This window comes from Mirounga angustirostris, unplaced genomic scaffold, assembly GCF_029215605.1.
Source record: "Mirounga angustirostris isolate CCGP_5_RB_7025 unplaced genomic scaffold, mMirAng1.0.hap1 SCAF_2, whole genome shotgun sequence".
Lineage (NCBI taxonomy): Eukaryota > Metazoa > Chordata > Mammalia > Carnivora > Phocidae > Mirounga > Mirounga angustirostris.
Window position 1 is genome coordinate 44,970,653 of NW_026991710.1, and position 24,468 is coordinate 44,995,120.

The following is a 24,468-nucleotide window of genomic DNA, read 5'->3' on the forward strand; positions in this document are numbered from 1 at the left end:
ATTAAGCAAGGAAAAGAAGTAAAAGGCATTCAGGTTGGAAAGGAAAAAGTAAAACTATGTCTATTAGGAAGGCACAGAATCCAAGAGCAGTATACAAAAAACAATTGTATATCCATTAGCAATGAGCAATCTGAAAATGAAGGTAGGAAAACAATTCTATTTGCAGTAGCACCAAAAAGAACATTATAATACATGTAATGCCATATTACTCAGCCCTTAAAAGGAAGAAAATTCTGACACATGCTCCAACATGGATGGACCATGATGACATTAAGCTAAATGAAATAAGCCAGTCACAGAAATACAAATACTGTATAATTGCATTTATATGTGGTACCAACTGTAGTCCAATTTGTAAAGAAAAAAGTAGTATGATGGCTGGCTGGGACTAGAGGGTGGGGGAAATTAATTGTTTAATTGCTGTAGAATTTCACAAGATCAAGAGTTCTGCAGATGGGTTATACGACAATGTGAATGCACTTAACACTACTGTACTATACACTTAAGAATGGGTAAGATGAGGGTGTCTTGGTGGCTGAGTCGGTTAAGCACCCAACTGTTGATTTCGGCTCAGATCATGATCTCATGGGTCGTAAGATTGAGTCCCGTATTGGGCTCCATGCTCAGTGGGGAGTCTGTTTGAAGATTCTCTCCCTCTGCCCCCTCCTACTTGTGCTCTCTCTCAAATAAATAAATAAATCTTAAAAAAAGAATGGCTAAGGTAGTAAATTTTATATGTATTTTACTAAAATTAAAAATAATAAAAGAACAAAATACTTAACAAAAGAAGTTCAAGGCATGAACACTGAAGACTACAAACATTGTTAAAAGAAATCGAAGACTTAAATAAATGGAAAGACATTTCCTGTTCATGGATTGGAAGTGTTAATTTTGTTATGATGGTAACTCTCCAGATTGATCTACATATTCAGTGCAATCCCTATTGATAACCAGCTGCAATTTTTGGTATAAATTGACGAGGCAATTCTAAAATTCATATAGAAAAGCAAGGGACCTAGCATAGCGAGAAACAATCTTGAGAAAAACATATTGAAAACGTACCTATTTATTTTTAAAAATTTTTTATTTATTTATTAGAGAGAGAGAGAGAGAGCATGAGTGGGGGGGCAGAGGGAGAGAGAGAAGCAGACTCCCCACTGAGCAGGGAGCCCAATGTGGGGTGCTGCCCCAAGACCCTGGGATCATGACCTAAGCCGAAGGCAGACGCTCAACCAACTGAGCCACCCAGGTGCCCCTGAAAACTTATTTAAAAGCTACAGTAATCAAGACAGCATGATACTGGCATAACAATAGACATATAAATCTATGGCACCGAACTGAGAGTCCAGAAGTTAATCCTTATATTTATGGTCAATTTATTTTTGACAAGAATGCCAAGACTATTTATTTATTTATTTATTTATTTATTTATTTATTTATTTATTTATTTATTTATTTATTTAATTTTTTAAAAGATTTTATTTATTTATTTGACAGAGAGAGACAGTGAGAGAAGGAACACAAGCAGGGGGAGTGGGAGAGGGGAGAAGCAGGCTTCCCGCTGAGCAGGGAGCCTGATGCGGGTCTCGATCCCAGGACCCTGGGATCATGACCTGAGCTGAAGGCAGATGCTTAATGACTGAGCCACCCAGGAGCCCCACCAAGACAATTTAATTGGGGAAAAATAGTCTTTTAAACAAATAGTGCTGGGATAATTGGACATCCAAATGAAATTGAACCCCTACTTCACATCAGACAGAAAAATTCATTTAAAATGGATCACAGGCTGGCTCCGTCAGAAGAGCATGTGACTCTTTATCTCGGGGTTGTGAGTTTGAGTGCTGCATTGAGTGTGGAGATTACTGAAAAATAAAAAAATCTTATGGGTGCCTGGGTAGCTCAGTCAGTTCAGTGTCAGACTCTTGATCTCAGCTCAGGTCTTGATCTCAGGTGGGCATGGAGCCTACTTAAAAAATAATAATAATAAGATAAAAAATTTTAAAATCTTAAAAAAAATAAAATGGATCACAGACCTATAAATATAAGAGATAAAATTATAAAAACCCTTAGAAAAACACAGACATCAATCTCTGTGACTTAGGCAATGGTTTCTTAGATATGACAACAAAAACACATGACAAAAAATAAATTGGATTTCATCAAAAGTAAAAACTTTTGTGCATCAAAGGACACTATCAAGAAAGTAAAAAGATAACCCACAAATTGGGAGAAAATATTTGAAAATCATATATCTGATAAGGGACTAGTATTCAGAGTATATATATATATAATTTTTAGAACTATACAAAAAAGTCAACACAATTTAGAAAATGGGCAAATTATTTGAATAGACATTTCTCCAAAGAAGACATACAGATGAACAGGAAACACATACGAAGATGCCAAATATCATTAGTCGTCTTCGAAATACACATTAAAATGACAAGATACTACTTTAAACCTTCTAGAATGGCAATAATAATAATTAATAGAAAATAATATGTATTAGTGAGGATGTGGAGAAACTGAAACCCTCCTACATTGCTGGTTAGAATGCAAAATGGTGCAGCTTAATTGGAAAACCACTTTCTAGCTCCTCAAAATGTTAAGAATACAGTTATATGATCAGCATTCTATTTCTAGGCATGTACCCAAGAGAACTAAAAGTTTATGCTCACACAAAAACTTGTACATGAATATTCATAGCAGCGTTTCATAATTGCCAGAAAGTGGAAACAACTCGAATATTTATCATGGATGAATGGTTAAACAAAATGTGGTAAATCATTTAATGGAATATTATTCAGCCATAAAAAAGAATGATGTACTGCTACATGAATCTTGAAAATATGCTAAGTGAAGGAAGCCAATTACAAAAGGCTACATATTTGTATGATTCCATTTATTTGAAATTTCCAAAATAGGCAAATCCATAGAAATAGAAAATAGATAGTGGTTCTGGGGGCACAGGGTTGGGGAATGAAGTAATGGAGAGGGACTGTTAATCAGTATGGGGTTTCTCTTTGGGATGATGAAAACATTCTGAATTTAGATAGTGACAGTAGTTACATAACTTTGTGAATGAATATGCTAGAAACCCCTGAATTGTACACTTTAAAAAGGTAAACTCTATGGTATGTTAATTGTGTATCAGTTTTAAAAACTAACAGACTACCCCTAGAGGGTAATCATATATTTATTTGTGAAAAACTTTTTTCATATTAGGTTTGTAGGTTTGTGGTTGATAGGTTTTTGTACCAGGAAAGGAATATGTGGGGAACAGCCTATGAAAATTGGCCAAGTTGCTGGGAGTTATGAGCAGCACCATCTCAAACTGCACTGCAGAGGAGACTGGCTATCACAGAGGGGTCCTTGGTAGTGACTGGAATTTTTTTATCTCAGGAATTTAATATGAGGTTTTGGTAGGAAGTAAAGTTTAAACTGCAAGTCTCAACCCATCAGTGGATCATGAAATTGATTCCAGTTTTTTTTTTAATAAAATCAAATGAAATTTTAAAAATCAGAATACCTTGCTCAGGGCAAGCGTTGTTTCATAATAATTTTGTTTCAGATACATGCACGCACAGACACACAGATTTACATATACTGTATCACAATATAACTTCTTACTGTGGATCATAGTAAAAAAAACTTTAGGAAATACCAATCTGGTAGAAAAAACCACTAATGATTATGGGAAAAGAAGTTTCTGAAGTAGGAAAAATTACACATCATTGATCAGAGGTTGAGTACAGCAATGAAAAAATGCAATTATTTTTCCTCCAATGATTATAATATTTCATGTTCCATTTGCATATAGGCCTTACAATGATTACTTAACAAGAGATTCTCTTCAAATCGCTTATCCTTCTGCCCGGATATTACAACTCTCAATAGCCAAAGCCATAAATCCAAACTACGTTCCTCCAAAAAAGGTAAGTCCATCTGAAAGAAACAGTTGCTGATTGATTTTGTTAACAACACGTTTATAACTGTAACATGCTCTCCTCTTATTTCTAGGTATATTTTACTTTTCTCCCTGTTTATTTTCCCCTCTCATCATATGAACTTTTCTGCCTACCTCCTCTATGCCTACTGTGTCACCTAGGATTTGATCAGAGAAGCAGAACAACAATGCAGAATTAGACCGTAAGCAATTATGGAAGCTGATAGAGAAGTCCATGGAAAGCTGTTTTGGCAGTTGGAACTTGGGTCTGGTTATAAATCTAGAAGCAGTGACAGATAGTAGGGATAGTTCAGCAGCTACCTGGAAGGTATCTACCTCAGGGGAAACTATTACAGGTTCTTCAGGCAAGGGAACTCTAACCCCTTCACGCAGGGGAAGTATGGCTGATTGTATTGGTAAGGAAGGTTCAGCAGTACTTAGGGGCTTAAAGTCCCCACCTTTGTTGGAATCTGCCCATATATCCCTATCCCAATTTCCAAGGTCCTATTCCTTCCCAATCATTGCTCTAACTTTAACATGGGAGACCATACAAATTTGATAATTCAGTTTGCACTGTAATTAACCCACTCACAGAATTCGATTGTGAGCTTGGTTTTCAGAATTTTCAGCCCTATGACCATAGAATATAAAGGTTTCTTTTAGGGAAGTTACAGAAACTTTCTGGTCCCTTACCCAGACATTAAGGTGGGAACTTAGAGGCCCGAGCCAGTCATTTCTTAACTCACTTTCCCTAGTGCACTTAGAGACAACCAACTAGGGAAGCCTGGGTTTGCTCGGTTGGCTAAGCATCTGCCTTCAGTTCAGGTCATGATCCCAGGGTCCTGGGATCAAGTCCCACATCGGGCTCCCTGCTCAGTGGAGAGCCTGCTTCTCCATCTACCTGCCGCTCCCCCTGCTTGTGCTCTCTCTCTTTCTCTGACAAATAAATAAATAAATAAATAAATAAATAAATAAATAAATAAATAAAATCTTAAATAAAAAGAAACAACCAACTAATCCCATTATACTTGTTTATTTCACTAAAATAATTTCTGGCAGCAGCTGCTTGGTCACCCAAAGTCTTGCTTTTTATTTTGCCAATGCATGCTATGGACTACCAGTATTTTTTTTTTTTTTAACTACTGGCAAAAGGATCATTAATACCTTTAAATCCAATCAGCTCAGAAAACAAATTCCAGGTAATCTAGAATCAATACAGAGAACCAGTTCTTAAAGTTGTGATTTGGTTATCTGTTGCTTCCTACCAAACTTAGTGGTGTAAAACAACAAGCATTTTATTACGCTGAAGGATTTTGTGAGTTAGAAATCTCTCAGCTGGGATATCTCTAATGGCTTGGTTGTCTGAAATGGTAGGGGGCTGAAAGTTCCTACACACCTACCGTAGTCACCTAGGGCTCCTATAACAAAATACCAAAGACTGGGTGGCTTGAAAGACATTTATTTCTCACAGTTTTGGAGACCAAGAAATCCAAGATCAAGGTGCCATCAGATTCTCTTCTTGATGAAGATCCTATTCCTGGTTTGCAGCCAACCACCATCTTGCTGTGTGCTCCACATGGCTTCTTCTTTGTGTGTGCACAGAGAAAGAGTTCTTATCTCTCATAAGGACACCAATCCCACTATGAGGGTCCTACCCTCATGACCTCATCTAAACCTAATTACCTCCCAAAGGCCTCACCTCCTACTATTATCACATTGAGGATTAGGACTTCAACGTATGAATTTGAGGGGGACATAAACAGTCTGTCCATAGCAACAGATGTATGTGGTGCCCAGGCTGATGTGACTTAAAGGCTAGACTCAGTTGGGAATATTCACAGGAGCACTTTCATGGGGCCTGAGACTTTTCTCTGCATAGCGACTATATTCTGAGAAGGAATATTCTAAAATGGAGTGTTTCAAGGGTGAGCATTCCAAAACAACCATGTCCAGCTGCATGTTTTTTTATGATTTGGCCTTGGAAGTCACATAATGTCACAGTCATACTCTGCAGTCATACTCTGTTGATTGATACAGTTCCAAGTCACCGGATTCAAGGGGGCAGGGACACAAACCCCACCTGTCAATGAGAAGTGGCAAAGAATTTATAGCCACTCAAGAAAAAAACCTTGGTATCCTTGAGCATGGTTTTGTATACAGAAAAGACTGTTCAGAGGTATGCTCTTGATTTAAATAATTAATAGTCCATTTTTAAAACTTTAAATTAAAAATCTCTTTCTTAGGCTTTTACGTTTAGCTTGCAAGTTTTATTACACTGTTTATAATTCTAGCAGTCTTTAACAATGACTTTGAAGAGTTCTGAATAATGTTTGATTTGGTTTCTAAATGTTATCAAATACCTTCAAATAATTTAAATTATTTTTGTTAATATTTTAATTTGATTTCTTTTTTAAGCATTTTACTTCAACCATCTACATTAACAAACAAAATTTCAAATATTAAATACTATTTAAAAATCAAATATATCAAATTTATAAATATGGTGAACTTAAAGTTTCAATGTTATCAGAATGACATAAACTTAAGATTTCAACTTAATGTTATAATTCTAAGTCAAATACTCAATTATACATTTTAAGTTGCAGTTGTAGGGTGATCACTCTAATAGACCAAATTCTCTTAAACATGGACATGCTTTTATTTTGTTTTGTTTTAAAGTTTTTTTTTATTTATTCATTCGAGACACAGAGATAGAGAATATGAGCAGGGGGAGAAGCAGGCCCCCTGCTGAGCAGGGAGCCCGATGCGGGGCTCGATCCCAGGACCCTGGGATCATGACCTGAGCCGAAGGCAGACGCTTAACCATCTGAGCCACCCAGGTGCCCCTGTTTTGTTTTGTTTTTAGTAAACTCTACACCCAATGTGGGGCTCAGACTCATGACCCCAAGATCAAGAGTCACATGCTCCACTGACTGAGCTGGCCAGGAGCCCTCATGCACATGCTTTTAACTTTAATAATATACACATATTTTTTATTTTAATAATTTCTAAGTTACTCAAAAAAATGCAAGAAGTAACATTTTGTTCCATTTGTTTTTTCATTCTCTCTCCTCCATGTAGGGTGTGTGTGTGTGTGTGTGTGTGTGTGTGTGTGTATTTAATTTTTTTCCTGAATCATTTTTGAGAGGTACAGACATCATACACCCATTTTCCTAAATACTTCAGTGTGTATTTCTTAAGAACAAGATCATCATCTTATGTAACCACAGAATTATTATCAAAATCAGGAATTTTAATTGATAAATACTCCATGGTCCATGTCCAAATTTCATCAATTGTTGCACTACTTATTCTTTTTTTTTTAAAGATTTATTTATTTATTTGAGGGGGGGAGAGAGAGAGCAGGGGGAAGGGGCAGAGGGAGAGGGAGAGAGTTAAAATCTCAAGCAGATTTCCCACAGAATGCAGAGCTCGACACAGAGCTCCATCTCACAAGCCCAAGCTCATGACCTGAGCCAAAATCAAGAGTCAGACGCTTGACCAACTGAGCCACCCAGGTGCTCCATTGCACATACTTATTCTTAACACAAAGTATTAATTCTATGATTTTGATTCTCTTAACTTTTTTACAGTTAATGCTGAATCTTCCCAGTTTTAAAATACACATTCCCACAAAGGAAGCCAAGTTACTGTTACAGGTACCTTAGGTTACTTGTCACCAGAGACTTTGGATGAACTGTAGAGGTCTTTTTTTTTTTTTAATTTTATTTATTTACTTGAGAGACAGAGAGAGAGAGAGAGCATGAGGAAGAGGGAGGGAGAAGCAGGCTCCCGGCTGAGCAGGGAGCCCGACGTGGGGCTTGATCCCAGGACCCCAGGATCATGACCTGAGCCGAAGGCAGACGCTTAACTGACTGAGCTACCCAGGCTCCCCTGTAGAAGGTGTTTTACCTCTGTGAATGTCATACTGAGTCTCTTTTTATGGTAACTTTGTCAGAGACTACAAAACTTAAAAAGCATTGGTTTCATAACTCACTTAGTTCATATCCATCATTCTCTCTGCTTATAGATGTCCGAAGCTCCTATTCAGACTAATCAACCTGTGTAGATTTTTTAAATTGTTGACTCAAGAGATTTTGACTTTGAAGACTCCTATTTTATATTTAGCAGATACCTTTGAGTATTGACCACCTGTACTCTGCATATCTCACATGGCTTTATCTAACTTACTGTCCTAATTTATAAGGTCATTTTACCAACATGTTCCTCCCCAATCATTCTCAATCTGATTATTTTCTGAGAACAAAAATTTGAGAAGTAAAGTTACCAGATTAAGTGTATGAACATTTTTGAGGTGATTCATATATTATCCCAAAATGTGTTCCAACAAAAGTGATTTTGATTTACATATTCACTTGCATTATTTGGGCTGACTTTTACACTGCACTCTTACCAACATTAGATATTATTTATTTTACAAAATGTTAATTTTAAAAATGCTATCTCATTAATAAAAATGCTTTCATTTTTCTGATTACTAATAAATTTAATAGTTCCCAACATTTATTTACCTGTGTAGTTTTCTTTTGTAAACTTGTCTATTCATGGCTTTATTTATTTTTTACTGGTCTGTATATTTTTTATTGATTCATAACAGTTCTTTACATATTAGAGGTATTCTTCATCATATGTCTATCTATTTTTCCCAGCTTATATTTTCAAATTCTGGAGTTATAATTTATATAAAATGCATAGATCTTAAGTGTATAGTTTAATGAGCTTTTAACAAATGTATATATCCATTCAATAACCACCTCAATCAATATACAAAACATTATCCCCAAAATTTTCCTCCTGTTTCTAGTCAATTCCACTCTACCCCTGCCCTAGAGTCAACCACTTCCAGATTCCTATCACCATAGATTAGTTGTATTTATTATTCTTTGTAGGTTTATATAAGATTTATATTATTTCTTCCTCTTAAATATTTGATAGAATTTACTATTGAAGCAATCTGCGCTTAGTGTCTGTACAATTCCATGAAGTACTAATTAATCATTTCCAATAAATAAAGCTTTGTCTCCTATCAGACTCTGGGAAAATCAAAGAAATATAAGACAACCGCTCTTTTCAATTAAGGCTTATAATCAAAAAAGGAAATAAATCGTTCATTTACTCAATTCATTAAACAAGTATTTCTTAATCAATTATATAATACAGGATACAACAAGAATAATAAAACCGTTCCTTAAAAGTAAATTTCAATTTAGAAGAAACCATAGACCTATAGGTAAATAATTAAGATTATTTGATACTCATAAAAGAGAATAAATAAAGTATTGAGAGATATCAGAAGAAGAGTGGGAAAATCCAAGAAAGATTCTCTTATCATGGAATTGTGCAAACAGAGAGGATCTTAGGTTTGAATCCCAGCTGTGCAACCTATTCACTATAAAAACTTAAGTAAATTTCTGAACTTCATATAGTACCTTAGTTTCTCCATGAGTGAAATGCAAATAAAAATGATACCCTAGGTGAGGAATAAATGAATTAGTACATGTAAAACACTGTCAGTATCATCATTGTCTTAACACAAAAAGGGATTTGCAACATACCTTCTATATTATTTTTCTGCCCACAGTTAAAACCTTATTTTATTTCCAGTTATCGATTATATTCCCTCTCAAAGTCTTGTGGTAAGTTTTGAGTTTGAATACTAGTAATTGAAATAGAAGACCATGTAAATTGAACACATTTCCACAATTCAGATAGTGAGAAATGACTTGGGGGACTAACAGCATTGTCTATGGAGAATGTGATTCTGCCTTTCTTCCTCTTGGCTTTGGTTTCTTTTTCTTACCTGTCCCAGTTAGAAGAAAACCACTTGAATTCACTTTAAGTATGGGGATTTGTGATAACGTGAGTCCCAGTTTCCAAAGGGCAAGAGCAGTTAAGAATAAAGCAGAGCTCCCCCCCCTTAGACTGTGTTCTCATGTAGTAGGCCTGAGCCTTCCCTCTTGGCTGAGTTTTTCATTCCACAAATCAGCATTACCATTTATCTCTTAGTCAATATGTAATGTTGCCATTTCCTCCCCATCTTTAGTTTAACAGTAAGTTCCTGAAAAGCTGGGTTGGATTTCATACAACCTAATTTTAGAAAGACTGAAATTGATCCTTTCAGCTATGATCATGGGTTACTGCAAGACTCTCATCCTTTCTGCTGGATTTGCTGAGAATTCTGGTCCAGAGGTCAGACAGTTCTTTGTAACCTTGATGGAGATGGTATTTATTATTTGACACTTACAGACCCTATTTTGTTTTTCTCCCCTAGATTGAAACCGAGATTTCAGTTCCTGCCCTGACTGCTGTTGCCACTCCAAGAACTGTAGACCTTGCCCATCCAAGGATCAAGATAGAGGGTCTGTGCTTTGAAAGAGAACGAAGTGAACTGCCCATCCGTCCTGTAAGCCACCACTGCCTTGGCATCCTTCACCTCACTTTTTGGTTGTTCCTGGGGTGCTGTTTTGCTACTATAGTGCGTAGGCCAAGGTCATTGGGAAAGATAATCTTGAAAGAGTGGTCTGTGGCATGAAGGAAGACCTAGCTGCAAGATATGTAGAGAGACTGGGGATAGAGGGCAAAGAGCATGGGCTTTGGAATCAGTAAGAGCTGGGTTCAAATTCCAGCCTCACCACTAGCTCTGTGATGTTGTGACAGTGTTCCTGAGCCTTATTTATTCATTCAAGTATTTGAATGCCTACTGTGTGCCAGCCACCATTCCCAGTGAACAAGATGGAGAGAGACAAAAAATAAGGGCCGAAGGCGATGAAGAAAATAAAATAGGAAATGACTGACTATGGGTGAGGGTGGGGAATAAGCTACTTTGTATATGGTAGTCAGGGAAAGGCTCTCTAAGGATGGGATATCTGGTGTGAAACCTGAGTGACAAGGAGTCAGCTAGGGCGCCTGGGTGGCTCAGCTGGTTAAGCGCCTGCCTTCGGCTCAGGTCATGATCCTGGAGTCCCTGGATCGAGTCCCACATTGGGCTCCCTACTTGGCAGGGAGCCTGCTTCTTCCTCTGACCCTCCCCCCTCTCATGTGCTCTCTCTCTCATTCTCTCTGTCTCAAATAAATAAATAAAATCTTAAAAAAAAAAAAAAGGAGTCAGCTAGGTGAAGGTCTGAGAAAAGAATATTCTAGTAAGGGGAAGAACATGTGCCAGAGTATTAAAGTGGGGATGACCTTGAAGTTGGGTGGAACAAGGTGAGCAAAGAGATTATAAAGTTAACAGTTCCCACTGGGAGGTCTGTTGTGATTTGAAATAATAGAGAAGGCATTGGTACTCAGCATAGAGCCTCGCACATTCAGTGGCTTCTCTCCCTCTTCCTCCTTGAAACTCCACTCTATTCATTGTAGTGACAACTTGGTGCCCAATACAATTGAGTTTTCAGTAAATATCTAATGATCATGTTGCCAAAGAGGTTGGATAAATTTTACCCTCTAAGAACTGAGGATATGATATGGAATTCAGTTAGGAAATAAAACTAGCCTGGGATTCAAAACCCCTCAAGAAAGCATCTTAAGTTTGCTAAAGTGACTTGCCTTGTGACCCTTGGACAGATCACTTTATTTTCAGTTTTTTGGTATATAAAATGGGGGTTACAGTTATTTTTCTTTAGTTGCTAGGTTTGTTTGGGAGTTTATAAAAGATCTTTTTAAAAAGTGATACCACTGCAGATAATCATACTCTTAGAACCCCAAACAAGTCCATACCAGTGCAAAATAGTACTTTCAGGGCTACAGAGGGGTGTTTGTTATCCATCGTGATTCTTTTGAGTGAGCATTTAAGAGAGAGAGAATAGGAGCTGTATGTCATCCTTCCAATTTTACCAATAAAGCAACATAATAGAAAAGCAACCTGGCAGGTGTGATTTTCAAAGACCAGAAGCAGTTGATCAATCAATATATATTCTGCACCAGTTATGCACTTACTCTAGCTTTTGGCAAACATGTATTTCTTTCAAGAAGTTTATGTTCTAGTGGGGAGAAGCAGACAATAAACATACCGACAAAGAGATAAGTGAGCAAAATGAGGTGTTGGTAAATGCTATAAAGAAGATTGAATAAGTGTACTGTAGAGGAGGGTTATCAGAAAGGTTGATGTATCTTGGATGGTGAAGGAAGATGTCCTTGAGAACGTGATGTTTGACTCTAGAGACTTGAATGATGAAGAGGCAGCCATGACAAAGTTGAGGAAAGAAGCTTTCAAGCAGAGGAACTAGCAGGTGCAAAAGTCCCAAGGTGGAAAGAGCTGGATCAGAGGGGCTTTGTGTGGCAAGGATCATCGTGATCAAGGTGGGGAGGGGAGGCAGATGAGGTCAGAGCAATGGGATAGCAATCAGATCATGTAGGGCCTTCTAGGCCACAGTAGGGGGTCTAAATATTATTCATAGCAAAATGGGAAACCACTAGAAGGTTTTAAAGCCTGAGAGGGACATAATCTGACTTGGGCTTCAGAAAGTACATACCTCATAGGGTCATTATGATGATTAAATGGGAATAATGTAGGTGCCCTACTTAGAACACTGTCTGGCTCATGGAATGCACTCATTAAATGCTCATTCTCTTCCTCAGTAACTGGTATGTGAAGGCTAGATCGTACAGAGCAAAAATGGAAGCAGGGAGACTAGTGAGGAATCTGCTGCAGTAATCCAGGAGAGAATCCTGGATGGTTATTCAATTAGGGCCATCACTGTAAAGAGAGGGAGATGTGAAAATTGGGATATATTTTTGTATCTTTTTGATCCACTATAGATATCCCGTGCTGCCTTGCTATACAAACCTAGCCCTCGAATAATAGCTCTAGCTAAGGCCAGGCCTCTTCATCAAGATTATCTACCTGACCGTGATGCCCACTGGCCAGTATCTTATGCTGCTATCCATTGCAAAATATCTCCCAGAATTCAAGAACTAGCTAATCCAAATACAAGGTATGTCAATTTATTGCTAAGATGGGACAGGAAAGCTGGGGGTGCTAGGGAGAGGGAAAAATTAACCTAATAAGACCAATGAAAGTAATCGTAGAAATACAAGAAATTTTCAAAAACATCTCACTTGTTACATTAATTGTGACAAATCTATGGTCTTACCATAAATAGAAGGCAGCAGTTAAAGGGTTAGTGGACTAGTGAAACTTAGATATAGGAAACAACTCTGTAAGGGTGGATATGGGATTATTTATCTAACATATTGTTAAGTGAAACAAGTACATAACAGAGCACACAATGCTAAGAATACTCTAAGAAAATGGGTACGTGCCATATATTTGCTTGCAGGTGCCTATAATCTCAGAAGAGTATGCAAGAAGCTAGTAACAATGCTTACTTTTGGGGGGCCCGAGGGAACTTGGATGGGAGGAAGATTTATTTTTTATTAAATAGGGCTTTTGTGTTTTTTCATGTTTTTGCATCATGTACATGTATGACCTACTTGAAATAAATAATACATTCAACAAAGAAGAAATGGACTCTAATTCCTGTTTACTTTTTAGAAGATTTCTTAACTTGCCTGAACCTCAGTTCATATTGTTTCCTTCATGAGATAATGCCTGATTCCCCTTTTAAGCATCATCAGGAAAACCTAGGAGAAGCTGAAAAAGTCACAGAAGTCTTCAGCTCAGGGAACAGGGAATATGTTCATTCTTAAATAATATTTTTAAATTTTTATAATGTGTTTTGCCTTTAAAAGAAATAAAGTAAAAAAAAAAAAAAAGAAAGAAAGAAAGTTCAACAGCAATGAAACGAAGCTCATTCTTTGTTCATTGACAAAGGAAAGGGAAAAATAAGATCAAGTACTCAGGGTCTACCCCAGTGGCAAAGTTATTATTTGGCGGTAAGGTGCTAAGTGTGGGAACTTCAAAAATTTTATTTAAGTCCACCAGAGGACTACTGGGCTTGTTTTAACATTGCCCAATTATTGAAAACTTTCCAGAATTAACTTTCTGTGGAAAGAGCCAAGGCTTTGGAATCTGATAGATACATGAATCTGGATTTGACCACAGGTCATTTTTATAACTTCCCTGAGCCTTCATGTCCTTCTCTATACAATGGGGGTCATGACACCTGTTTCATGGGGCACTTATGAAAAATCAAAACAGAATAATATCATAGAGCCTAACACACATAGTGGATGGTCGAGAAATGTTAGTTCCATTTTCTGTTCATTTTTTTTCAGGTCACATTCTTTTTCCCCCATTTCAGGTCTCCCGTGCACATTATATATTATGATCCAGATGTCTTTAAAGTCAAGCCAGCTGCTTTGAAAACACAGTGTTCTCCAAGGATCCACGAGTTGGCAGAACCTCTTGTGCGTTAAATACAGAAAGCCACGTCAGTCAGACTCTAGTTATGTGTCTAGAAAACATATTAGGTGACTTAGTTCCCTACTCTGGTCCCATCACCTTATATTCCCACATCCCCCCGAAAACCATAGAGACCTCCAGGGAATACCACTGTGACCATCGAATAGCAATTCCTGCTGTTACCTGTAGTCATGTCTTTAGCAGATTTGGAGACTCGAGCACGCAATAAAAGAGAAACAGAGAGCCTGCCTTATCCTTACTATATCTCCTCACAAGTATCTTGGCCATCTCATTGCTCTGACTGACCTGAAGAAACACTTCCTTATGTTTGCTGGGTTTGTTTTTCTTTTCCTGGAGAAATCCATATTCCCCAGACTCTGCTCATTCCCTGCTCTAATAAGTCCTGGGAATTGAAATAATTCTTTGTGTTGCTTTTCCAACCTCCCCTCCTTAATGGAGAAGTAACACTGAAATGGCGAAACCTTTTGGGATAACTTGAAATGCGTTTCATAATCTGTAGATGAAGTTTAGGGAACAGGTTACCTTAAATAATCACCCCTGCCCCAATCTCTGTTCCTTCACTCAGGCTGCGTCATTTATCAGGAATGACAGAGAAAGCAAGGTATTTGGTAAGCATTATAATTCTCTGTCAAATTACACCTGCCCAGAGTTTTTTTTTTTTTATTTAATTGTTTTCTATTTACCCCAAAGATACAAATGTAGGGATCTGAAGGGGTACGTGCACCCCAATGTTTATAGCAGCAATGTCCACAATAGCCAAACTGTGGAAAGAGCCAAGATGTCCATCGACAGATGAATGGATAAAGAAGATGTGGTGTACACACACACACACACACACACACACACACACACACACACAGGAATATTATGCAGCCATCAAAAGGAATGAGATCTTGCCATTTGCAATGACGTGGATGGAACTGGAGGGTGTTATGCTGAGCAAAGTAAGTCAATCAGAGAAAGACATGTATCATATGACCTCACTGATATGAGGAATTCTTAATCTCAGGAAACAAACTGAGGGTTGCTGGAGTGGTGGGGGGTGGGAGGGATGGGGTGGCTGGGTGATAGACATTGGGGAGGGTATGTGCTATGGTGAGCACTGTGAATTGTGCAAGACTGTTGAATCACAGATCTGTACCTCTGAAACAAATAATGCAATATATGTTAAGAAAAAAAAAAGAAGATAGCAGGAAGGGGAGAATGAAGGGGGAGAAATCAGAGGGGGAGATGAACCATGAGAGATGATGGACTCTGAAAAACAAACTGAGGGTCTACCCTCAGTTCTAGAGGGGAGGGGGGTGGGAGGATGGGTTAGCCTGGTGATGGGTATTAAAGAGGGCACGTTCTGCATGGAGCACTGGGTGTTATGCACAAACAATGAATCGTGGAACACTACATCAAAAACTAATGATATAATGTATGGTGATTAACATAACAATTAAAAAGTAAAAAAAAATTTGTTTTATTCTCTCCATGGATCAGTATTTTACAAATGAAACTAAGTTTTATGACATATCTAGATTTACATGAAAATGAACTTATCTGAAAACCAATTTTACAGATGGATGAGTTCATCTCCATTGCTTTGTGTTAAGGAAATAACTAGTGTTATGGAGAGGCAGTATTATATAGTAGTTTTGAACTTGCATTTTGGAATCAGGCAGACCTGGCTTAGTCTCCCCCATGGATCATTTATGCCAGGTATGTGATTTTGAACAAATTTCCTACCCCCCACCCCGTGCCTGTTTCTTTATGTGTAAAATGGGTTCTGCTGCATTATTATAAAGATTAAATAAGAAAATTATGGGGGCGCCTGAGTGGCTCAGTCAGTTAAGTATCCGACTTGTGATTTCGGCTCAGGTCATGATCTCAGGGTTGTGAGATCAAGCCCCTCATCCAGCTCTGTGCTCAGTGGGGAGTCTGCTGCTTTCCCTCCCTTTGCCCTTCCCCTTACTTGCACTCCCTCTCTCTCTCTAAAATAAATAAATCTTTTTTTAAAAAAATTATGTAAAAAAGTATGAATTGGAAAAAAAATTGTTTACAAATTTAGTTCCTTTGGTCTTCTGGGGGGGTGGCATAGTTCATAACCAAGGGAAAATAAATATCTTTATGGCTTGATTGATACATTGAATGAATGTTTGTTGAGTGTCTTTGCTTTGCCAGGCACTGTGCCAGGCATTGGAGATAATCACACTAACCCCAACAGATGTGGGCTCTGCTTTCATGGACTATTTAGCCAATTGGGAGAGATGGATGTAATTCAAATATTCATAAATGTAACATTACAGCAGTGGCAAAGTGCCATGGCAGAGAGGTTATAATGCTACAAAATAACAGAATAGAGAACTCTGACTCCCTTGGGAGGGCAAAGGAAGACTTCTTTAATGAAGGGACAATTGGGCTGGAATCTAAACATTGAGTAAGGTTAACTAACCAAATAGGGGATGGGAAGTCAGTCCAGGTAGTGAGAACATGTGTTTTGTGGACATTTGTTGATTTGGGGGCCATCCTGCATCCATTTGTCCTCCTCCTGGTAAGAACTCCCAATTTTCTTTTGGAGAATTACTTTGTCTTCATTGTTTAAAGCTTTACTGGTACTTTTTTTTTTTTTAATATTTTATTTATTTATTTGACAGAGAGAGACACAGCGAGAGAGGGAACATAAGCAGGGGGGAGTGGGGGAGGGAGAAGCAGGGAGCCCGATGTGGGACTCGATCCCAGGATCCTGGGATCATGACCTGAGCCGAAGGCAGACGCTTAACGACTGAGCCACCCAGGCGCCCTACTGGTACTTTTTAAAAAATATATTTATTTGAGAGAGAGAGAGCGCACAAGCAGGGGGAAAGGGGCAGAAGGAGAAGGAGGAGCAGACTCCCCACTGAGCAGGGAGCCCAAAGCAGGGCTCAATTCCAGGACCCTGAGATCATGACCTGAGCCAAAGGCAGACACTTAACCGACTGAGCCAGCCAGGTGCCCCTGGGCTTTGGATCTTATGTAGAGTGATGCAAGGGGTGGGGGGTATAGTCGGAGCTGATATTTCCCAGTAGTGGTGCCCTGATGAGACTTCCTTTTGCTTCTACCCTCTGTGTCCCTGGAGCTACTCTGACCCTTCACCTATTCCTTTGACTCAGAAGCTGCCCACAGCCATCTAGTAAATCCCCTGTGGCAGGTGGGCAGATGTATTGGGGACTGAAAGAAAGCCAGTTTCACTCAAACAGAGGTAAAATGGGGTTACACTAAGCAAGAGGAGCAGAAGGATGGGAGCCAGAACATGCAGGGCCCTGGAGGCCATGTTGAAGACTTTAGTTTTTTTGTTTTTGTTTTTTTAAAGGTTTTATTTATTTATTTGACAGAGAGAGAGCGTGAGAGCACAAGCAGGGGGAGCGGCAGAGGGAGAGGGAGAAGCAGGCTCCCCACTGAGCAGGGAGCCCAATATGGGGCTCAATCCCAGGACCCTGGGATCATGACCTGAGCCGAAGGCAGCCGCTTAACCGACTGAGCCACCCAGGCATCCTGAAGACTTTAGTTTTTATCCTAAAACCTGTGAGAGTTGTTGAAGTAATGTAAGCACAGGGATAATGTAATCAGGGTTGCTTTTTGAAAAAATCTCCTTGGACAAAAAAATTGGGGAGGAGACCGTAGAAGTAGGTAGACCAGGTTAGGGGGCTATTTAGTAGATCGGATGAAAGATGAAAATAGTTTGGTGGTACCGTAGTAGAGATGGAAAGAAGTGACAAACTTGAGATTTGAGGAAGTGATTTTTTTTTTTTAAAGATTTTATTTATTTGACAGACACAGCGAGAGAGGCAACATAAGCGGGGGAGTGGGAGAGGGAGAAGCAGGAGCCCGATGCGGGGCTCCTTCAGAAACTCTTGCCTTGCTGTCTCTATCAATCTGTTGCCCAGTCCTAACTGCTCCCAAACTCATAAATACCTCGCCACTGCCCTTTCCTTACCAGATGTGGCTAACATTCGATGAAGGTAGTGATCTCCCTTATCTTAGTAAGCTATAAACTCAACTTTGCCTCATTCACAAGCTCTTTGGTGGTGCTTTGCGGGAAAACATTTGACAGGACTATTCTTTTTTTTTTTTTTTTTTTTTAAGATTTTATTTATTTATTCATGAGAGAGAGAGAGAGGCAGAGGCAGAGGGAGAAGCAGGCTCCCCGCGGAGCAGGGAGCCCGATGCGGGACTCGATCCCAGGACCCTGGGATCATGACCTGAGCCGAAGGCAGACGCTCAACCGACTGAGCCACCCAGGCGTCCTTGACAGGACTATTCTTACCGCCATTTTACAAGTGAGGAAATTGAGGCCCAGAAAGGTTAGTTAATTTATCTGAAGACACAGAGCTAGTGAGTGGTGTGTCCAGGGTTGAAATCCTGCATTCTTCTTCCAGAAAGTACACATCCAGTCACAAGTCTACACTTCCTCCCTGTATATTTGAAATCATACAATAAAGTCACTTACTCTTTCTCCACCAGTCATCAACCATGTGGTGATGATCTTGGAACTCAAATGGCTTCCTGAGCTAGGCTACGCTTTAAGCTTGCTGAAGCCAGGAATGTGGTGCTTTCAAACTCTCTAAACCCCGAGGCACTCCCACCTGCTTAAATTGTTAAACAAAAAGAGGTGTGTTACCTGGGGTCTGTTACTGCTTTCCTTTAATGTCCACCTGCCTGAGCCACAGCCGTTTTCCACAGAGTGGCTGCCTGACAGCCACCATTGTGTCCCTAGCCTGGGGTGACTTTGCCCACCGCTTCACACTGAAAACAAACTCCTTCCTTCTGCTCCCTTACTGCACACAGCCACCTTTTTCTGTCCCCAGTCTTATGCCTGCCCTGTCTTGCAATCCGGCTCAGGGTGCTCAACATCCTGGAAGTTCTAGCTGACCACACCTTGGCAACAGAGAGCCGGCAGGCAGATGCATGCTGCTATGGGTGGGGAAGTTTCCCATCTGGCAGCCCCTCCCAGATGGAAAAGAAAAACCAACACAAATTATGAAAGAACATGTATCTTCAGGCTCCCTCTCCTTACTGCCTGTGGTATGTCTCTGCTGCCAAGGGAGGCCACGGGCCAGGACCTCCTCAGATAGGCACAGTAAGCCCAATGCCTATAGCTCATAGTATTTTTAGGAGCTCACAAAAATGTAGTTTTAAATGAGAAGGGAAAGAGAAACTTCTAGTAAAAAATATTTTTAATATATAATATTAATATGTCCATCTTTATACCAACACAGTCATAAAATGTAATTTTTCATATTATTTTAAGGAAGAACCCAGAAAGGCAAAATGCCTAGGGGACATGCAAGTCATAAGATAGCCCTGCACCTGGCACCTCCTTTGAGCTCAAAGCATCTCAAAGGCATCCTCTAATCTAAGTATCCAGAACTAAACACATGCTTTTCTACTTTCCTCTTCTGGTCCTCTCCCAGTGAAGGGATAAATTGTGGAAATGAAGATTACCCAAGTGAAGACACACCAGGCTATTTATTTAGAGCTTGCTATTGTGAGTCAGCCATCATCGCTTGCATCTGGCAGAGATTCAAAGGCAGAGGAGTGTTAAAGCTTTAGAGGGAACACGGAGGAGGCTTTGGGTATGCTCTGATTAAAGGCTGCTGGCGTGGGGAAGTTGGAGAGGAGCTAACTAGAAATAGGGCATCCTGTGTGACTGGCTTAGGGAGTATATTTGGCTCTCTCTGGTTGGCCCTGACTTGGAAGTGAGGGCAAAGATAGGCACCAGTAAGGACCACTGACCAGATCCTGACCCTTCTGGGCTAATTGCTACAGAGGTTGTAGTTTAGATTCCTGACCTGGTGGTTGCTGCAAAGGTTGTAAGTCAGAGTTCTATTGTCATTTATGACCAGGCCATTGTCCATTTGTATATTAAGACTCTTCTATCTTATTTCATAGTTTAGAAATCCAGGGATTATCTTAAATGCTTCCCTCTCTCCCATACCATAACCAACCCATCACCAAACCCTATAAAAATTCACTTCCTCGGGGCACCTGGGTGGCTCAGTCGTTAAGCGTCTGCCTTCAGCTCGGGTCATGATCCCGGGGTCCTGGGAGGGAAGCCTGTGTCGGGCTCCCTGCTCAGCGGGGAGCCTGCTTCTCCCTCTGCCTCTCCCCCTGCTTGTGTTTCCTCTCTCGCTGTGTCTCTCTCTGTCAAATAAATAAATAAAATCTTAAAAAAAAATACTTGGGGGTGCCTGGGTGGCTCAGTTGGTTAAGCATCCAACTCTTGATCTCAGCTCAAGTCTTGATCTCAGGGTCGTGAGTTCAAGTCCCACATTGGGTTCCATGCTGGGTGTGGAGCCTGCCTTAAAAAAAAAAAAAGTATTGCTAAAAAAAGTATTAGCATCATCTCAGCTTTCAGTGAGTTTTATAATCTTTTTGCTGGTGAAGGGTTTTGCCTTGATGGTGGAACACTGCCATGGTTGTTGAAGGTTGGGTGGCTGTGGCAATTGCTTAAAAAAAGAAAACAATGAAGTTGCCACATCAATTGTCTTCCTTTTACAAACAATTTTTCTGTAGCAGTGATGCTCTTTGATAGCATTTTGCTCACAGTAGAACTTCTCTCAACATTGGAGTTAATCCTCTCAAACCCTGTTGCTTATTTATAAGTTCATGTAATATCCTAAATCCTTTGCTATCATTTCAACAATCTTCACAGCATCTTCACCAGGAGTAGATTCCATCTCAAGAAACCACTTTCTGGGGTGCCTGGGTGGCTCAGTCGTTAAGCGCCTGCCTTCGGCTCAGGTCATGATCCCAGCGTCCTGGGATCGAGCCCCGCATCGGGCTCCCTGCTCGGCGGGAAGCCTGCTTCTCCCTCTTTCACTCCCCCTGCTTGTGTTCCTCTCTCACTGTGTCTCTCTCTGTCAAATAAATAAATAAAATCTTAAAAAAAAAAAAAAAGAAACCACTTTCTTTGCTCATCCATAAGAAGTAACTCCTCATCCTTTCAGCTTTGTCATGAGATTGCAGCAATTCAGTCCCATCTTCAGGCTCCACTTCTCATTCTCGTTCTCCTGTTATTTCCACCACACCTGCACTTACTTCCTCCACTGAAGTCTGGAACCCCTCAAAGTCCTCCATGAGGGTCGAAATCCACTTCTTCCAGACTCCTATTCATGTTGATATTTGGATCTCTCCCCATGAATCACAAATGTTCTTAATGGCATCTAGAATGGTGAATCCTTTCCAGAAGGTTTTCAAATTACTTTGCTCAGATCCATCAGAGGAATCACTCTCTGAGGCAGCTATAGTCTTATGAAATGTATTTCTTCAGTAATAAGACTTGAAAAAAGACCCACAATGATCCCTTGATCCACGGACTGCAGAATGGATGTTGTGTTAGCAGGCATGAAAGCAACATTAATCTCATTGTCCTCTCCATCAGAGCTCTTGGGTGACCAGGTGCATTGTCAATGAGCAGTGATATTTCCAAAGGAATCTGTTTTTCTGATCATTAGGTTTCAACAGGGGGCTTAAAATATTCAGTAAACTATGTTGGAAACAGATGTGCTGTCATCCAGGCTTTGCTGTTCCATTATAGAACACAGACAGAGTTGATTTAGCATAATTCTTAAAGGCCCTAGAACTTTTGAAATGGTAAATGAGCACTGGCTTCAATTTAAAGTCGCCAGCTGCATCAGCCCCCAACAAAGGCCTGTTCTTTGAAGCTTTGAAACCAGGCATTGACTTCTCTTTGACTCTGAAAGTCCTAGAGGCGTCTTCTTCCGATATAAGGTTGTTTCATCTACATTAACAATCTGTTGTTCATTCTAGCCACCCTCATTCACTCTCTTAGCTGGATCTTCTAGGGAACTTGCTGCAGCTTCTAATCAGTACTTGCTGCTTCACCTTGTACTTCTACGTTATAAAAACAGCTTCCTTCTTTAAACCTCATGGATCAACCTCTGCTAGCTTCAAACTTTTCTTTTGCAGCTTCTTCACCTCTCTCAGCCTTCATGAAATTGAAGAGTCTCAGGGCCTTGCTCTGGATTAGGTTTTGATTTAAGGGAATGTTGTGGCTGGTTTGATCATCTGTCCAGACCACTCACACTTTCCCCATGTCAGCAGTAAGGCTGTTTTGCTTTCTTAGCCGTTGTATGTTCACTAGAGTAACACTTTAAATTTCCTTCGAGAACTCTTCCTTTGCATTCACAACTTGACTGGTACAAGAGGCCCAGCTTTCAGCCCATTGGCTTTCAACATGCCTTCCTCACTAAGCTTAATCATTCCTAACTTTTGATTTAAAGTGAGAGATGAGTGACTTGAATGCTTCAAGGACATTGTAGGGTTATTAATAGACCTAATTTCAAGGAATAAGGAGGGCTGAGGAGAGGGAGAGAAACTGGGGAATGGCTGATAGGTGGAACAGTCAGAACACACCAACATTTATTGGTTATGTTCACCATCCTACATGGGCACGGTTCGCGGTGCCCCAAAAATTCCAATAGTGACATCAAAGATCACTCATCACAGATCATCCATAGCAATATAATAATAATGAAAAAGTTTGAAATATTGTGAATCTTACCAAAATATGACACAAAGACACAAAGTGAGCAAGTGTTGTTGGAAAAATGGCACCAATAGACTTGCTCAGGGCTGCCACAAACCTCCAACTGGCGAAAAACACAATATCTGCAAAGCTCAGTAAAGGGAAGCTCAATAAAAGGAAGTATGCCTGTACATGGGAACTCTCTACTTCCCCTCAATTTTTCTGAAAACCTAAAACTGCCCCCAAAATTAAAATATTAATTAAAGAGAAAAAAGTAAACTGGTGGAAGAGGAGATTGCTGCATGATAGGTACATTCTTGGGGAAATCTTGAATCATCCAACACAAATCAGGCTAAAACATGCTTTTGGTTCTTCATTTACTCTGCATAAAGGTGCACTGTTTATTTTGCAAGGGCATAAAAGAACAAAATGAGAGCAATAGCATGTCTCACACCCATTGCCAAAATAAGCTCTCTCATTAGGTTAACAATCATGAACATTAAATCAATCTCCTCAGAGAAGTAAATCTCAGCCTTATAGGAAAGGTTCCAAATCTCCCTCAGTTTATTCAGTAAATAAAGGCTGTATCTTAGTGATTCATATTAAAGGATTCACCACATCAACAAATATACATGAAGGTGTTTAACAAAGTGCTTTATTGTTAGTATCTCATTGATCAGCAATCCCTCATTTAACTTCATCATCAGAACACACAGCTTTTGCTCAGGCAGAGAACCAGCTCCTTAATGCCCTCCCTGCGGTGGAAGTTTGGTCATCCAGGAGAATTCAAACACATCCTCCACAACCAGACCCCAATCTCCTCCAGCCCTGGGACCACTCACCTTCTCTGCCTTCAGTCATGGACATAAACTCAGGTCTGTGTAAAACATGCTTTTCTTCTCTGTAACTCACTTGCTTTCTAACCTTGAGCCTTGTACCACTGAGCTGGTGGAAAAAATAGCCTCATACATTTCTGGGGTTCCAGGAGCCTCCCCAGTGCCAAGATGTTGAGTAGTGGGGCTTGAGGGTGGGGTGGGGTGGGGAAGGTCCTCTGCGCTTGGTCCACATAGTTACTGCCAAGACATGTCATCCCTTTTCCATATGTGTCCTGCAGGTCTTCCAGCTTTCTGCTGCTTTTCTGCTGTGATGGGGATGTGGGAGTCTCTGGCGGGGCTGCCTTTGATCCTGCCTGCCTGGACACAGCCATTTTCTCTGGGATTTTCTTTCCTCAGTAGTGCCTATTTTGCAAAGCCAGACACAGATGCTTTCTGCTCCTGGAATCCATGACCTCTCATTTTTGCCGCTTTACTCCCACCTATGAACAAACATTTCCAGTCTGGGGATGACACAGATTCTCTTTCTTTCATCTCCCCTACAGTGCACCACCCCAAGGATTCCCTAAGGGCTTAAGCTTTTTGAACAAGGAGCGAAATTACTTTCAAACGGTATCTCTTCTCTCCTTTGCTACATCCCTACCCCAAGGCAATGAGACTGGAGCCTACCGAGATGGAAAGGAGCCCTACAGAGAGGAAAAGGAAGAAATCCACATTTCAAAATATTATTTGGCCATATATTTTAGTTGTATGTAGGTCTTACTTCCCCTAGTATATTTTAAGCGACCTGATGGTAGGAATTGTTTTCTTGTGTCCTCCACAATACCTATGGAGA

General features: G+C 39.9%; 1 protein-coding gene across 2 annotated transcripts in view; it reads left to right on the forward strand.

Annotated features, from left to right (window-relative positions):
* The window catches only part of SPMAP2L (sperm microtubule associated protein 2 like), a 57,687-nt gene extending 42,678 nt beyond the window's left edge, over nucleotides 1-15,009 (forward strand). The window contains exons 6-9 of one of the 2 annotated variants that reach the window (XM_045881800.2): nucleotides 3,821-3,935; nucleotides 10,239-10,370; nucleotides 12,722-12,897; nucleotides 14,167-15,009. In XM_045881800.2, coding sequence (XP_045737756.1) covers nucleotides 3,821-3,935; nucleotides 10,239-10,370; nucleotides 12,722-12,897; nucleotides 14,167-14,281 — 538 coding nt within the window. In that variant the 3' untranslated portion in view covers nucleotides 14,282-15,009. The remainder of the gene's footprint in view (nucleotides 1-3,820; nucleotides 3,936-10,238; nucleotides 10,371-12,721; nucleotides 12,898-14,166) is intronic. The other variant, XM_064584541.1, reaches the window with a different exon arrangement.
* The last annotated feature ends 9,459 nt before the right edge of the window (nucleotides 15,010-24,468 follow it).